General features: G+C 36.3%; 1 protein-coding gene across 6 annotated transcripts in view; it reads left to right on the top strand.

The window, feature by feature from the left end:
• The window catches only part of LOC125662688 (atrial natriuretic peptide receptor 1-like), a 282927-nt gene that overhangs the window by 198118 nt on the left and 67392 nt on the right, over positions 1 to 17417 (top strand). Inside the window, exon 1 of one of the 6 annotated variants that reach the window (XM_048894994.2) lies at positions 8700 to 14717. The exons of the other annotated variants lie outside the window; for them this stretch is intronic. Within the exon in view, the coding sequence (XP_048750951.1) occupies positions 14009 to 14717 (709 nt within the window). The 5' untranslated portion in view covers positions 8700 to 14008. Of the gene's footprint in view, positions 1 to 8699; positions 14718 to 17417 lie in introns of those variants that run through there. 6 annotated transcript variants of the gene reach the window in all.

The raw sequence follows: 17417 nt of genomic DNA, 5'->3' as shown, positions 1-17417 counted from the left end.
TCTTATCCATATAAGGTACAAGGTAAAAATCATACAAATAGAAAGATATTTCGTTACATATTTTATACTGTGTAATCATGAAATTAAATACAACAAACGCTACAAAACAGGAAATAAAGTGTAACATGAATTTCATGTATCTTAAGTATAATGTCTAGAGGATTTCTTATAAATCATTGAACAAAACTCAATGAAAAAGTTGAGTTGAGGGAAAGAACACAGTGGAAATTTCTAACATGACAAATGACATAAATATGACTGTTTACTGTAATACTGCGACAAAGAATCTAAAATAAGGATCAAGGGAGTTAAACTCCCGATACAAACTTCAATTTCAAAATATCCAAAGATCTGACCGGGAACGTTCGAATCCCAGACGGTAGCAACGGTTGCCAATGACGACAGCACTCTCCGACCGAGGTCAAGAACAGTAACTCTTACAAAAAAGTCTCCGCCACAGTAAAGATATATATAGAATACTGATAATATAACTATACTCCTGTTGGATTAAGTAAACTGCCTGGCAACAATGTAAATTAATGTTTGAAACTTAACACTGTAGTGATAAAGTTCAGTTTAATTTTTTGGTTAAATGTTGACCGTTCGGAAGTTAAAATTATTACCTAACCTATCATATATAAATTTTAATTTGTCAGTCCGTAACTGTTTCCCTTTCCCTACCTTTATGTTTATGGTTCTGCATATTGATAATTAAACGGCCAAACAGTTTCTCCCCGGTCACAGGGTGGACTATTTCCCGAGTTATATGAAATAACTGTATAATATACCGAGTAATAAACATACGCAAAATAGATATTGGTTTTGTAGTTCTACATGTATAAGTATATTGTCATGTTTGGATTGTAATTAAGATTATTATCTCCGTACAAAATTAGTTCTAATGATAACGGTAATTACATACTAAAACTTAGAAGTAGTCTTTGTCTTTGTGAACGATACTTTGGACACTTCATGAATAAGTGAACTCCCGTTTCAGAAAAACTTCCATGCATATCACATTTTTGATTTTCTCTCGGGAAAAATGATTATATGTTTCATTTAAATCAGTATTATTGTTTTGCAATGCTTTGACAGTGCAGTAAATCTTTGCTTCACAATTTCCAAAATTATAGTATATGTACTGAATTTTGAGCAGAAAGTATTGTTTAGGACAATCTTGAATTATGATAATGTTGGAAACGCTGGAATATCGGAAGGTAAGTCATTCCACAATTTTACACTTTAATGGATAAAGCTATTTAATGAGCGAATTCAATGTTAAACTTAAGAATGTTTTAATTTCTTAAGGAGTAAGAATTGGTATGTATAATATGGTTGAATTAAGTCTTGCAAGTATTGAAAAGTTAATCCATAAACAATTTTGTGAAAAAATACAAGTTTATGTATTTTTGTTCTGATTGCCGAAGAATACATGTAGATGATGTATGAAAGAAATGTGCTTAAGAGATAAAAGACACCATAGAGTCCTCCATATCTGCTTCCTACTTAGATATTTATTGAAAATGAATATTAATGGCAAACTAACAACTCAACTTTAGGACAAACGGGATCATTTCAGCCTCTCCATCGTTAACTTCCCATATTTATGTAACAATATTCCATTATCACCTGCATATGGTGTTTATACATGTATCTCTCAACGGATTCGATACGCAAGAGCTTGTTCTGCTTATGGTCAGTTTTTAAATCGAAGCAGGCTACTGACTAACAAGTTGATATCACAGGGGTTTCAACAGTCTCGTTTAAAGTCAGCAATTTGCAAACTTTATGGTCATTAAAATGATATAGTTTACCAATACTACCTATCATTGGGTCAATTGTTGTCTGACGTGTTTAATATAGATTGTTAAGCCTTTCCTGGCACACTGATTTTAACTACGGATAACTCCGTTTACTTGATGAAGGCATAAGGCTCACGGTGTGACCGATTGATAGGGAATGCTTACACCTGATCCCACCTCTGGTACATCCAAGACCTCCGTGTTTGCCCAACTCTTTATTCTGTATTCATTATAGGAGTTATGAGATTGATCACTGTTCGTTATCTCCACCTTTATAGGAGTTATGAGATTGATTACTGTTCGTTATCTTCACCTTTCATGTATAAATAGTGATAAAAGCTGTCCAAATAATGATGATTGTTAATTTTGAGTTTTCTTTGTTGATACACAAAACGTAAAACAATCATTGATTCATTCAAGAAATAAATTTCATTTATCAAAATACTTGAGGGTATGAAACGAAAAGTAAATTAAACAATTGGAAAGTAAATAAAACAATGGAAAAGCGATAATTCGATAAAACATAGATAAAACAATGACAAGTATATAAAACAATGAAACGTAAATTTTAAATAAAAAGTAAATAAAACAATAAAAAGTAAATGAAACGGAAATAAAAGAACAAAAAGAAAATTAAATAAAACAACAAAAGTTAATCAAAGGATGAAAAGTGAATAATGTAATAAAAATATGATAAAACTGTACGGACATATCTAGCAAGCTTATGAAAAATTACACAAAGTAAACCCTGATTACTTCAAATTACACTCATGTCATAAAGAAGAGCAGTTTACAATGAAGTGTTTAAAATTTTATTTAAAACAAGACGTTGATGACGAATTGCACAAAGAAAATAGTAGTTCACTCCAGAGTGGTGCATCAAAGTAGTGTGAGGATTCATTCACCTAACTAGTTTTAAGATACTAAATCGATTTCTTGATCTGATGGAGATTGTAGTAATATAAATCATTGTTTAGCCCTGCAAGGCACCGAAGAAATAAATCATTGAGATTGTTGGGCCCTGCCAGCAATATTTGTTTTTTTATATACATTTATCCATTAAATTGTAATTGTTCAAATATAGTAAATCAACCCAATACAGTGGCAGGGATCACGCACGCTAGGAAGTCATCATCGCTGCCATGTTGTAAGCAAGATGGGTTTTAATGTAATACACGGGAAAGTGACTTATAATTATTTAGTGTATAGTTTGGGGTCATTCGTCTGATTTGACAGTTGCTCATTTCCTCTTTTAAGAGAGTTAGCTTTGGATATATAACAAGCCAGATAGCAGGACATTACACAGTACGAAAACCAAACAAGCCATCGGCACTAAAGACAACTCAATTATTGAGGTTTATTCACTTTTTGGGTGTCGTGATAATGATAAATCTAAACTACCATCAGAAACATAAAATTCATCAGTATTTCTGGAGGGAATGATTTTGTTTGTGAATAAGATTTGCAATTCTTGCAGTACGCTAAAACAGATGACAGAGCACATAGCCTAAAACTCTCGTGGATGCTTTCTCAGGAGTAAAACCTCAATACAATCTGCTCAATTTCTGTCCGTCACGGCACGGGGAGCGCCCCCTGTGGGTTCCAGTCCTTATAAGCTAGCGATTACCGATTCCCCCAGTCTTTCGTATTGTAAGAAGAAACGAATGATTATTTTTTTCTCGCACACAATTATTTCAACAATTACATTAGACAAGCCATTAAAGCTGATCATGGGAAAGATCAAAAAATATTCTCACAATGCTTCAGTTCATCACAACTCAGCCTGAGATACGATATATGTACCGTGGGTCTCCTGTATCATCGTTATCGACAGAGCCATAAATCAGGCCGATAAAAGGACCCAATTTCAAAGTGAAAAGGTCCGATATTCCCCATAACTGGAATGTAATTTTCGGAAGTACACAACTGTGCCAAGACTATTTCCATTATGTTCTAAAGATATGTCTAGGACCACGTGATATATCCGTGCAATTACTTTCTTGGAAACAATGAAGTCTTAGAATGTGGACTGATAAGTTTCTTTGATAACGCTGACTTCCGTGAATATTACAATGACGTCACTGCATCCCGTCCCCGGTTGTATCTGTCTTCCCCCAGTAGAAAAGACCTGGATCCGCCACCTGCTGATATTACAACTTTTAACTAGTTGTGGATCGATGTGGATTCCCAATCCTGAACAAAATTGAGTTTTCGTTTTGTATGATTTAGATTAATTACTAATAATAATAATCACTAAGTCCTAATTATTGACTCTCTGTTGGCATCGTCATTTCGGCAACAAAAACCACGTCCACGACACTTACATGTACGACTTATAATGGTACAGTAATCGACAGAATTACATCTCATAATTACATGAAGTTGTTCTGTCGGTACCAGAGGGCGGTTTGTTACAGTCACTCTAGATGCAATGATGCAACCCTCTTCGATTTTTAGCTCACCTGAGCTGAAACTTCAAGTGAAGTTTTCTGATCGCATGCTCTCCGTCGTCTGTCCGTCCGTCTGTAAACTTTTTTTTTCATTTTAGACTTCTTCTCCAGAACCAGAGTCATTTCAACCAAACTTGGCAAAATATCCTTGGGTGAAGGGCTTTCAAGTGTGTTCAAATCGACTAAATCGGGTTCTCCTCTGTGCTCGTCCATTGATGAAAACACTACCGTATATGGTTATATGTGCATATGCAAATAACTTGATAATCAAACATGGCGCACAAATATGAATCGAGAAATTGGAATATATCGAAATTGTTAACAAGAGTACCGCAAACGGTACATAATATGCCCATGAAAATGCTTACATATGGTGTGTGTTTTTTTCTGCGCCACAAATCGACGGATTTTATAAGGGGTGGATCTGTAGCTCTCTGATCTGTCCCAATACTTTCCCAGAAAGCTACAGCTCTGCAGCTATCATATTCATAGAAATCCGATTATGCTGTCTATGGCTTAGAAATTGACGTATGGTAAAATAATTAAACGTATTGGTTTTTACGTTTGTCAGAAGATGTCCAAATTACCTGAACAAAATATCTAAGAAAGCAAAGGCGGTGTTATGATAAGGTAATACACACGTGATGAAAACCGCTACTGAGAAGTCTGGTTGTACACATAAATCACCAAGAACAAAAATAGAAAGTTTTAACCTATGAAAGTAAGCAAACATAAATAAGTATCTCCAGAATCATGGAACGCCACGTCTGCTTTATCTTGTCATGGCTCATTTAACGAAAGCTTTGAATGAGGAACTGAAACGTCTTGCCGTTCGTCGGAGGGCCTGTTTCTCTTTATGACGCAACACTGGACACACAAGAAATTCACAGGAAGTTATTTGCATTGTCAAACCCACTCATCAAATCAACTTTTATCGCAAGGTTCGTCTAAGAAGAAAATTTGGTCTATCTGCGGCGAGAAAGTACGTTATTTTTTACGAGCGCTTGCATTAAGATTTAGGAAAATTATTGGCAAAAGAAACTCCTCTCCAGACGACGATTAGGTTTAGAGTGGTGCTTGCATATGGATACGGAATAATATATAGGACGGGTGACGTAAGTGAAGTCAGTTTTTGTTGTTTAATTTTTGTGCAGTATTTGCAGTAAAAGCAATTTTTGACAGGTCAATTTTACAGTAACATAACATTTTATAAGCTTTTAAACTCTTAGTGGTCCTTTGAAAGGTAGAACTTGTCTTATTGCGATTTGCTTGCGTGTACAATTTTATTTCGGTCATTCTGGGCTAGTTTTTATACCCTTGTTAGTTTAGAGAGGTAGACTGAATTAAATCACTTTGTCCGTCTTTTCGTCCATCCATTGTAAACATAATTTCTCCAGAGAATAATCGACAAACAGGTTTACATGTACTTAATCAACAGATACGATTAAAACTATGTATACCGGTATTTTTTTTTTTTTATGAATAATGAAGTTATGCACCTGCCACCTGTATTTTAAAAGATTAAAGCTGTATGACCCGATGTTCATGCATTATTTGTGTGCATTATTACTTTAAAGCAGATCAATTACTTAATAAAGTTATTAACTTTCCCTCAATTACATGCTTGAAAACATCTGCATGTAAAAGAAAACAGTGAGAATATTATTTAGAAAGTAAATAAGTGTGGTACATATATAAATCATCCCATAATAGACGTCTATAAATAGACCCACGCGCGTCAGGAAAATCCCAACATGATGTATTAACTCATACGCAACTGTCTAGTTTTAAGGCTGAAAGAGCGTAAAACAACGAATTACTAAAAGGTATTTGATATTTTCATTTCTATTAAACTTATGGCACGGTACTGTTGCAACAAAATACACAACTTTACACAGATAAGACCACCGCTGATTTGAAAGTTTGAACTGGTCACGTGACTATCACTTGAAATGGCAGAGTGAAACAGGTGAAATAATGTATGATAAGTCATACAGCCCCATAACTACATACGTGCGATGATTTAATAGCGTTTTTACGAGATGGAAAAAAAATATTGTGATTCGGACCATACAGCTTTAAGCGTTTTTAACATCAAGGAAGTTATGGCTATCTTTTCCCGGTTTTTTGGGGGGTGGGTGGGTGTGTTATGTTTTCAATGTCCAGACTATATCTTAATTAACGCTTATTCTTCAATGAGCACAAATTCACTGTTTCCCACCATTCAATGTGCCCTGCGGGGGTATTAGTCCCGTTAGGACAGTGCTAGTTTGTGCGTTTTTTAAACCGAATATCACGTGCTGTAGATGTCCAGGTCCCGTGACCTCCATTGTACGGATATATATGGTATTGATCTTGCGTTCCGCACTAGGGCACAGAGCGCGGAGGGATTGGTAATAAAGTCGTATAATTGGTCTTTGGTAGAAAGCGCGCCGTACTACTCGGCTCTGTGGGTCCCCGTGGAGAGACTTAACAATATTTGATAATCATTCTACGAATATTATTGGTTTTAATTAGCTTAGTACATTTTTTTCTGTTTTATCCTATTATTATTACTATGATCCGATATTAATAGTACAAACAAGTCAGATTATGGTAAAATCTGGCAAATTTGTGTCCTGCTTGCAACAACTTTCAAGGTTTAGTTTAAATTTCAGAAGATTGTTTCAAAATATATATATATACATGTATCTACCAAAGTATTACAAGTAGTACAATGGATCTTGTCGGACGCCAGTTTAATTGATTTCTCTAAAAGTACAACCAAACCATGCAGTGTTTCTTTTTCTTCCTCTTCTTCTTAACAATGTTATGCATCATGATGCCTACAGTTATGTTTAACAAGCATTAATCACTCATTATGACCGAGAGAAAATACAGTTCAAGATCTACCTTGTATCAAAGAAAAATATTCTAAATCAAATTTAGCTCTAATTTAATCACTCCTCGTTTGTTTATGAATTACCATGCATTTTTTGACTGAGTTTTACGGGCTCCCAGTCATCACACATTGAAGGCTATAACTCTATAAAGCACTAGATTTCAACAACACCCGCTACCTAAACGTGTCGGGTCCATAACGTGGAGGGAAGTCAAACACAAAAATGATATAAAGCGCTAATATGACCAACGAGACGAACAATTGCATCGTTAAACTTTCGGGACGACCTGTCCCTTCCTCAGTACAAACGAAAAAGTTTTATAAGAAGGCTAAAGATGATAAAAGATGTACAGAAAAGCTAGTACTAAATCTGTTAGCGTATTTACACTACAAATGACATGTTTATTGTCCTTAGCTTGCTATTGAATGCACAGTAAACGTGGATGATATCAATTTATAACAAACATGTAATTTTCTGTAGTCCGGAATAACGTGCATAATTATATGCATTGATTACTTTGAAGTATTACCATTTTCAGAATTATCTTTGCCATGATGTTAAATACAGATTTTTGACGATTTTCATTATTCTATTTTGTGATTTTCATTACATATAAGATTTCCCCCGTTTTCAATTAAATCTTAATTCCTTGGTACATGTAAAGGTTATGTCAGGCGTGAATATAGCAGGAAGGAGGTGTTGCATTAAGGGTTCTAACCACTATTCCCTAAGGTTGGTAAAAAATGAATATAAACTTGTATATTTTCATGCACTTCCAGTTGTAAAATACTAAATGATAGTTCCTAGTATGGAACCCAATTCTGAGGTGAAAATGTCTGGATCCGCGCATATACATGTGTATTTAGCTGCCCTCGTTCTAACGGTAGTCTCTGGTCGGCGCGGGTTCGAATCCCCCTTACGCCGGTAAGTGAGAATGTTTTCCAGTTTACTTCGGAGGGTACATTGTATCTGGGTTCTCTCTTCCACCAATAAAAACTTGGCGCCACCAAATAACTGAAAAATTGTTGAGTGTTGCGGAAACACCAATCAATCAATCAATCTAACGGCAGCATCGTCAACTTATTACATCAGTTCAAAGCATTTCAGACAGTTTACGAGGATATAACCACACATCAGAAATTTAAAGTAGATATCGTTCATTCATTAAACCTGAGAGGGTCTAGCAATCACACAAGTAATGTTAAATGGTTAGTCATTGGATGGGGGCAATAGTCTCATTATGGAGATCCTCTCTATGTCCGAGTCCATGGTCACCTTGACGGAAAACTGCCTTTACTGAGAATCTTGTTTGATGTTCCCGCCAGTATTGCTCTAACTTAAAACATTTATTTTGAGATATTTCATGGCGAGTGGTTCACCTTACATTCAGTAATGTCCACACAGTCATTGGTTTTAAAACCTAGGCTAGTTGTCGCAGAATATCGAATGATTGAAACGCGAATTACAGACAGTTAAAGTTCAAACGCAGTAATAAAAATCTAACTGCTTTTTAATTAGATTAAGTAAAGAAATTGTATACCGTTTTATCTGAAAACTGGGGAGATGCTGTAGTTTCGTATGCTAAAATTACTGCTATATATCTATCGAGTCGTTATCTGTTACCGAATCTGAATGTGTTGGATTTAGTTAAAATGTCGATTTCGGTTGTGGTGGCTTTTTTTTTTTAAATTTTACTTTTCAATTTTGGTAATTAAATCTAGTTTTTTGTTTGAAAATAATACTTTGTTCAATGGCATGCGTAGAATGGCAATCATTAGTAAACTATGTATGTGTTTTAGTGGATGACACGCGCACTTGTTTTTCAGAAGCTAAACATGTTATTGTTGGAAGTTGCCGTGTTGTAAGGTGTCTATAAGTGGGCTGTCTCTAAGTGTGAAGTTATAGCAATGATTTTTTTTATATATTTATGAAATAAAAGCAGACTGACGTGTAGGAGAGCAGATCGTGTAATTTTAGTCTTATAATGTGGCAGCCAAATCCATCTAAACCCGTGACAGGATTTGATATTGGTAATTAATAATAGGATACACGAAACGATCGCTAGTCCAGAGATGTCCAATCGGTGCCGGTCCTTTTAATCGCATCACGCGCCGGTACTCTAACCGTGATTGAAACTTCGTGCTGAGTAACATTATCTTTATGGCTAATAAATGACCAAGATTTGTGAAAACTCACAGCATATTTATTCGCTTTGTGTATAGGAATGATTCTGAATGACCAGTCCAATTTTATGACAAGGTTCCAAACTTTACAACCATTACTTTGCCCACACTTTAAATCTCGCTCATTTCTATAATTTGACAGGTACTAGGTTTCTATAGCGATTTGGTGAGAATTGAGCTGTCCAAAAGTCGCGTAACAGCTTCTGTTAATCATTCATCGCCGGGCTTTCTCGAGGGGAAATAATTCTCAAGCCAGCATTACGTATTGCCTGAATTTTTGATGACTGTTAACTTTGATGTGTAGATAAATGCAATTTTGATAAATATCTATGAAAGTCAAGACGAGATGCTGATTAAAGGGTATCATCCCAACTGATTAACGGTTTCTCAAATGTGTTTATTGATATTTCAATAATTCATGTTTTATCTCACAAATTGGCATTTCAATCAATAGTGGGTGATATTGATAGTATTCTTCACTAAGACCAGGCGCATACGTATCAAAGGCATCATTTACGAAATATCAACAATGAATTGTAACAGCTTATGCAATAACGTTTGATATTGTAAAATCTTTATAATCGCGAGTTATTAATACTCGCCTTCATTCCCGAGGAGTTTTTCTCGCAAAATCAAATGTTTTTTTCACGGCTTTGTTAAACACTGGCCATTCTGCATTCTCGTGACTGGACGCAGATAACAACCATTTGCATTCTCCTTAATTAACGCTATTTTGCTATTTCATTAAATTAAGTTTTCACGTAATACAAGTAATTACATGTACATGAAAGCTTTAAGCGTATAAAAATCCACGTACAATTACTAGTTATCAGTAAATAAGGATTAGGTGTTTAGTGGTGTACATTATAGAAGTATTAAACAACGTAAGCACTCACTGCATGTAAGAAGCAGAATCGTCGATTACGCACACAGTATCCCTTTCTTCGCCTGTTTCCATCCCTTATAATACAAGCAATCTAAACATTTATTCCTAACACACATACCTTTGAAGTTTGACCAGTTCTTCTTATGAGTATTGAAGTTTTTTAATATCTCTTCGACGGCACGAGATTTGGAAAAATATGATGATTAAACGCATTCGGGTGATATTAACAATTTGGGGCATGGTACCAAACCGCTAAAATAAGCCAGATATATTACTCCGCGAAAAAACAACGCTATACTTTGACAGGTCGGTGCTTTCATCGAGAAATAAAGACATTGAAACAGCATAGATTTAGTAGTGACCAAACTATTGGTATCTTGTATACATTTGAATATATTTTTCTCTCCAAATTGCACACTCATGCGCAATATTAAACACATAAAAATCTTTCGAAATATACTATTTATCTTCTCGTTAATCTTGTATTCATTTGAAATCACCATTTTAAAAAGATGACTTGGTGCTAGCTTGGTTTTTTTGGGGGGGGGGGGGGTTAGTATTGTAAATATCATAAATCATATGCATTAGCCACGGAGTTTCTCTGCAATATCTTCCGCTTATTGTGGACAGTATTTCTACCTTACAACGTGATCACTAAGGTTTCTCATCAAATATGTTTACTTACGTAATGTAGTCCAACTTTTTACACAGGCAAACTCAGACTGGGGGAATAAACCCTAGACGAAAATATATGTATCTCCACGTGAGGAGCGCATGTGTTTAACCGGCAAGAACAACAAAATTGTCTGGTTTGGAACTACCAGACATAAATGGATTCAAAATGCCATATAAACAAAAATCGTCTGTATGGAAATTGAACATTCCGGACAAAAAATGCTAAGGATAGCTAGATCTGAACTAGATCGAGGAACTTCCATTAATGAGGGATTGTGACGCTGTCGTGGAATGCCAGTGTAATTAAACTGACAAAGCTAGTTAGTAAAATGGGCCGGGACATCAAAACAAGACAAATTAACAAGAAATGACGCCTAAGATACATGCAGGACGAACAGATTGCTGTCAAACATTGTCCCTCGATAAAACAATGCGTTAGTTTCCATCGGGCCAACTAAGATGGTAGCATTTTAAACAATGTAAAGTACATGTCGTCTATGGAGTGAAACTCTTGACATTATACACACTTATAGAAAGCAGAATTCTGACATTGTGCTCATTTATAGTCCGAGACATGTAATAATTATAGTGTATACAGAACTCTGACATTGTGCTGTAAACACTGTAAACAATTATAGTGTATACAGAACCCTGACACTGAGCTGTAAACAATTATAGTGTATACAGAATTCTGACATTGAGCTGTAAACACTGTAAATAATTATAGTGTATACAGAACCCTGACACTGTGCTGTAAACACTGTAAACAATTATAGTGTATACAGAACCCTGACACTGTACTGTAAACAATTATAGTGTATACAGATCCCTGACACTGAGCTGTAAACAATTATAGTGTATACAGAACCCTGACACTGTACTGTAAACACTGTAACAATTATAGTGTATACAGAACCCTGACACTGTACTGTAAACAATTATAGTGTATACAGAACCCTGACATTGTGCTTTAAACACTGTAAACAATTATAATGTATACAGAACCCTGACACTGTACTGTAAACACTGTAAACAATTATAGTGTATACAGAACCCTGACATTGTGCTTTAAACACTGTAAACAATTATAGTGTATACAGAACCCTGACACTGTACTGTAAACACTGTAAACAATTATAGTGTATACAGAACCCTGACATTGTGCTGTAAACACTGTAAACAATTATAGTGTATACAGAACCCTGACATTGTGCTGTAAACAATTATAGTGTGTACAGAACCCTGACACTGTGCTGTAAACACTGTAAACAATTATAGTATATACAGAACCCTGACATTGTGCTGTAAACAATTATAGTGTATACAGAACTCTGACATTGTGCTAAGATATAGTATACAGATCTCTGACATTGTACAAATATGTAGTGTACACAGCTCTGACATTGTACAGATTTATAGTGTGGACAACTCTGACATTGTACAGATTTATAGTGTACACAACTCTGACATTGTACAGATTTATAGTGTACACAGCTCTGACATTGTACAGATTTATAGTGTGGACAACTCTGACATTGTACAGATTTATAGTGTACACAGCTCTGACATTGTACAGATTTATAGTGTACACAACTCTGACATTGTACAGATTTACAGTGTACACAACTCTGATATTGTACAGATTTATAGTGTACACAACCCTGGCATTGTACAGATTTATAGTATGGATCACTCTGACGTTGTACAGATTTATAGTGTACACAACTCTGACATGGTACTAAGATATATGATGTATGATATTGAGACATTTTTACAAATTTTGTTGTTGAAATTGAAGGAAAGCTACAGAAATAGAGACAAATATGGGAAGCAGAAGAGTTTTTTTAAAGGGTGATATCACTATAATACGTAGGCGATGATATTTGGATTCTGTGTGTTTGTATGAAAGTATAAAGAATTAATCAAGGGTTTGCAAACTGTTTTGTTGATTATAAGATGGTCACAACAATAAGAAGTTAATCTTCAGTGAACAAAAGGTTGAGCCAGGCACTATTTACTTGTCTCTATAGACAGCACACCAATGGTCTCCGTCACCATTGGCAATTACAGTAGCAAGTCCCAATATTTGTCCTCATCTCACAGATGCTTGCAGGATATCACTCTGTGACAAGGAAATTCAAACTCTCCTGAGACTTGAAGAGAAGCAAGTGCGATGGAGCTATCAACAGAGATCATTGTTCAGACTTTTTCTATACAAAAACCCCTAGTTCTGAACTCGGCAACAGGTGAACTTAAATAACCGGCCATACCTCGGATCGAATATGTTTTTATCACGAGTGTACACGTACAGCTTCTCTATGTGATATACAAGGGATGTTAATGGAATCATAACACCATTTTTATTGTTATATTTGCCGTAAGGATTGTGAGCTTTAGTAAGGTGCAGTATCCGTAACCTGCCCAGTGGTCTATTGATTGGAACGTCCCTGTATCTCGGCACCCACTGCTCATCAGCAGTCAAAAGTTACCGTACCAGTCTAATGGACTCACCATAATGAACTACACAGGACGGTCAAACTGCCAGAACCTGTCATGGCTGAATGACACTGATTCCATCTAGAGAATTAGGCGTTGTAGGCGTGGTCAGTACCGATCAGATTATCTAACAATTATAATTGCCCTTGTGTGGTGCGACATTCTTTTAATTAGATTGATTTTAATACATTCGGTTGTGCCACGCCACTACCGAGTAGTGAATATTTGATCGGCAACATTCATCATTTATATATACTGTAGAAAGTACCGCGATTGATCCGAGATTTTCACAGTGGCTTGTACAGACGAATAGTTCATCTAGAAAATAAAAATGAGCGATCCGTAATTTACCCGGAAAAATCTACCGGCATTTAATCAGTGGCTTACACGGTGTGCAGTTCTCGTCGCCCCAGACTGTGTCTCGATAGTTTGTATACGATTGAACAATAAAGATCTAGAGAACGCATTGGGTGTGGATGGGAAGGTAGTACCCGCTAATTTCTGTGCATTTGGATGTGTTTCTAGCACTAAAGATGTGTTTTTAATCACTGAAGCCGGATAAAACCGTGTTCTTCAGTATTGTTCTGTATTTAGGGAGTTGAATTATTTATCGGTGTGTGATGGCAACTCTAATATGAACATGGATATACTAATGTCCTATTTGGTACTGGCATTCACTACCTTGGTAGCCTGCCCGTCTCTTGTAGAGGGCAGTACAGACCCGTTGGAGATTAAGCTGGGTGTTCTGATCCCCGCAGTCAGCGACAAGGAAGACATTCCGGAGAAATCCCGGGCCCTGACGGCAATACAGATAGGACTGGAGAAGGTCCGGCTGGAGGGATTAGTGAGGGATGTTAACTTCACAATTAACTATAAGGATTCAAAATGTTCGGGCACCCAAGCACCCCTGTTGGCGATGGAAATGTATTATAAGAAGGAGTCCCACGTGTTTTTTGGTCCAATGTGCACCTATGCTACCTCCCCCGTGGCCCGTTATTCTCCTTACTGGCAAATCCCGGTTATTACGCCCGGTGCCCGGGCAGACGGCTTCAAGGATAAAGATGAATACAAACTACTGACCCGGATGAGTGGGTCCTATTCCAACACGGCAGACGCTGTCCATTCCATCCTGTCTAACTTTTCTTGGAAACAAATCGGAATTATTTATCACAATAACAAAGTCAACACGAATGTGGGGGATGCTGAGACGTTTTTTCTCTGTAAGCCTGTGTATGACAAACTAGACAAGTCCACCCACCAGTGGTCGTCCCAGATAGATGTCAATTACATGGACCAGTTCAACCTGGGCTCCATACTCAGGGAGGGCAGTGTCAGATGTCGAGGTAAGACAGACACTTCACTATTATATTTTGGGGGCAGTTTGCAGACAGAAATTTTAATTTCCTCCTCGGCCGAAGTCATTCTGGATAACTGTATAAGCACGTGATTGTTCCATTATTATAGTCTAATTAATAGCCACATTTATAGGTTATTGTGCCGTGATTTGACAGCACCAGAAAATTGTTTTCATGTCCAGAATTATAAATAATAAACATGGATTGTACAATAAATATTATTAGGAATTTTTATAAATGTCACGATCATGTCGTTGCTAATAGTTCAATATGCAATAAATGAAACATTTGGAATATTGGATAATTAGAGAGTGGTTTCTGTTTTCTCGTATGTCTTCTGTGATTTTGAGAGATGGAGAAAGAGAGAGTACATTGTGCGTTAGTGTAAGCAGTTTGCTGTAGACGCTTTCGTGGATAGTTATACGATACGGTAATTAGTTTTGAAAAATGATTGCTTGCGAGTTTTAAGCAAGGGGTTTAAAATTAGTCGCAGTTTTAAATCTGAAGACGTAATACTACTTCATTTTTTGGCCGCATAATCTCAGTAAAATCATATACATGTATTAAAATCGAGAAAAATGATGGACATTTAAAATTCCATGTATTTAAACTGTATTCTGTATTTTGCAAACGAAGATCTAATTTTGACGTACTCTGACTCAAAGCTGTGTCTACAGGTTTTTGGTTTTTTTTACTGAATGCTTACATGATGTTTTCATGAAGTCACCCTAATGGCCCATCGATACACGCAGGATTAATGAACCAAGAAATGAAGTGGTTCCAAGCCGTTCGGTTTGCAGTTACTCATCTCGGACTTCCACGATGTTTTACAAAACGTGGATATTGTGCATGATGTTCTATCGTTATAGAAATCTAACCCCCGTGTCCGTTATTAAGAAGTCTGTATGTTCATTTAACAACACAAAAGAATGATATCCGTATGTTTAAAACAAACAAAAACTTTTATTATGCAATCCATTTTCTGATTCTACGCTTCCCTTTGTTGTGAAGAGAGCATATTGCTGATTGCTGTCAATCTGTCTACAACGCATTACTCAGAGTGTGATATTTACAATTGCCTATCTTGGGTATAGCTGAAAAGAGTCAATTACTACCATTTTACTTTTGCATGTAACATTGTGTGCGTGGCAGTATTCCCATATTAATTTTTAAAAAAAAATTAATACTAAAAGCATTTTCTCCAATACCAATGAGCGTGACCTTTGTCCGTGTTTTAATTTTAGTAATTAAAGATAAATTTTGCATGTTTTGTTTGTTCAGAGGAAGGGAATCTGGGTAAAGAAATAAATCGCTTTATTTAGTCTTATTCGCTTTGATATCACACGTACTTCGTTCCTCAGACAGCATAAGAAACATGAAGTCAATATATTTTCGTTGTAGCACTATGATGAATTGATTAGATACGTTTACCAACGAAAACTATCCCTACGTAATTAGAATATTATGTTGGTGGAGATTTTTTCCACTACATTTTATATTTTACAAGTAATAATTGCGAAAGGGAGGTCTTAAAATGATCATCTGCATCAGTGGCTGTCGCCATTGAGGTGAAGAATAAAACGCCGCAGAATCATGTATCATAATGAAGTCAAACTTTTGTCGATGGAAAAAAAACCCACTTCATGGTTGTATATATTTGTTGTTTCGTTTGGATCCGTGGGTACGTTCATATCACACTTGGGGATTGGTTGTTTCATTTGGATCTGTATCACACTTGGGGATTGGTTGTTTCATTTGGATCTGTATCACACTTGGGGATTGGTTGTTTCATTTGGATCTGTATCACACTTGGGGATTGGTTGTTTCATTTGGATCTGTATCACACTTGGGGATTGGTTGTTTCATTTGAATCTGTATCACACTTGGGGATTGGTTGTTTCATTTGGATCTGTATCACACTTGGGGATTGGTTGTTTCATTTGTATCTGTATCACACTTGGGGATTGGTTGTATCATTTGAATCTGTATCACACTTGGGGATTGGTTGTTTCATTTGGATCCGTATCACACTTGGGGATTGGTTGTTTCATTTGAATCTGTATCGCACTTGGGGATTGGTTGTTTCATTTGGATCCGTATCACACTTCGGGGATTGGTTGTGTCATTTGGATCCGTGGGTACGTTCATATCACACTTGGGGATTGGTTGTTTCATTTGGATCTGTATCACACTTGGGGATTGGTTGTTTCATTTGGATCTGTATCACACTTGGGGATTGGTTGTTTCATTTGGATCTGTATCACACTCGGGGATTGGTTGTTTCATTTGGATCTGTATCACACTCGGGGATTGGTTGTTTCATTTGGATCTGTATCACACTTGGGGATTGGTTGTTTCACTTGGATCTGTATCACACTTGGGGATTGGTTGTTTCATTTGGATCCGTATCACACTTGGGGATTGGTTGTTTCATTTGGATCTGTATCACACTTGGGGATTGGTTGTTTCATTTGGATCTGTATCACACTTGGGGATTGGTTGTTTCATTTGGATCTGTATCACACTTGGGGATTGGTTGTTTCATTTGGATCTGTATCACACTTGGGGATTGGTTGTTTCATTTGGATCTGTATCACACTTGGGGATTGGTTGTTTCATTTGAATCTGTATCACACTTGGGGATTGGTTGTTTCATTTGGATCTGTATCACACTTGGGGATTGGTTGT

The sequence above is a fragment of the Ostrea edulis genome, chromosome 8, assembly GCF_947568905.1.
Source record: "Ostrea edulis chromosome 8, xbOstEdul1.1, whole genome shotgun sequence".
Classification (NCBI taxonomy): Eukaryota; Metazoa; Mollusca; class Bivalvia; order Ostreida; family Ostreidae; genus Ostrea; species Ostrea edulis.
The sequence above is the reverse complement of the archived record's forward strand: the minus strand, read 5'-3'. Positions and strand labels throughout refer to the sequence as shown.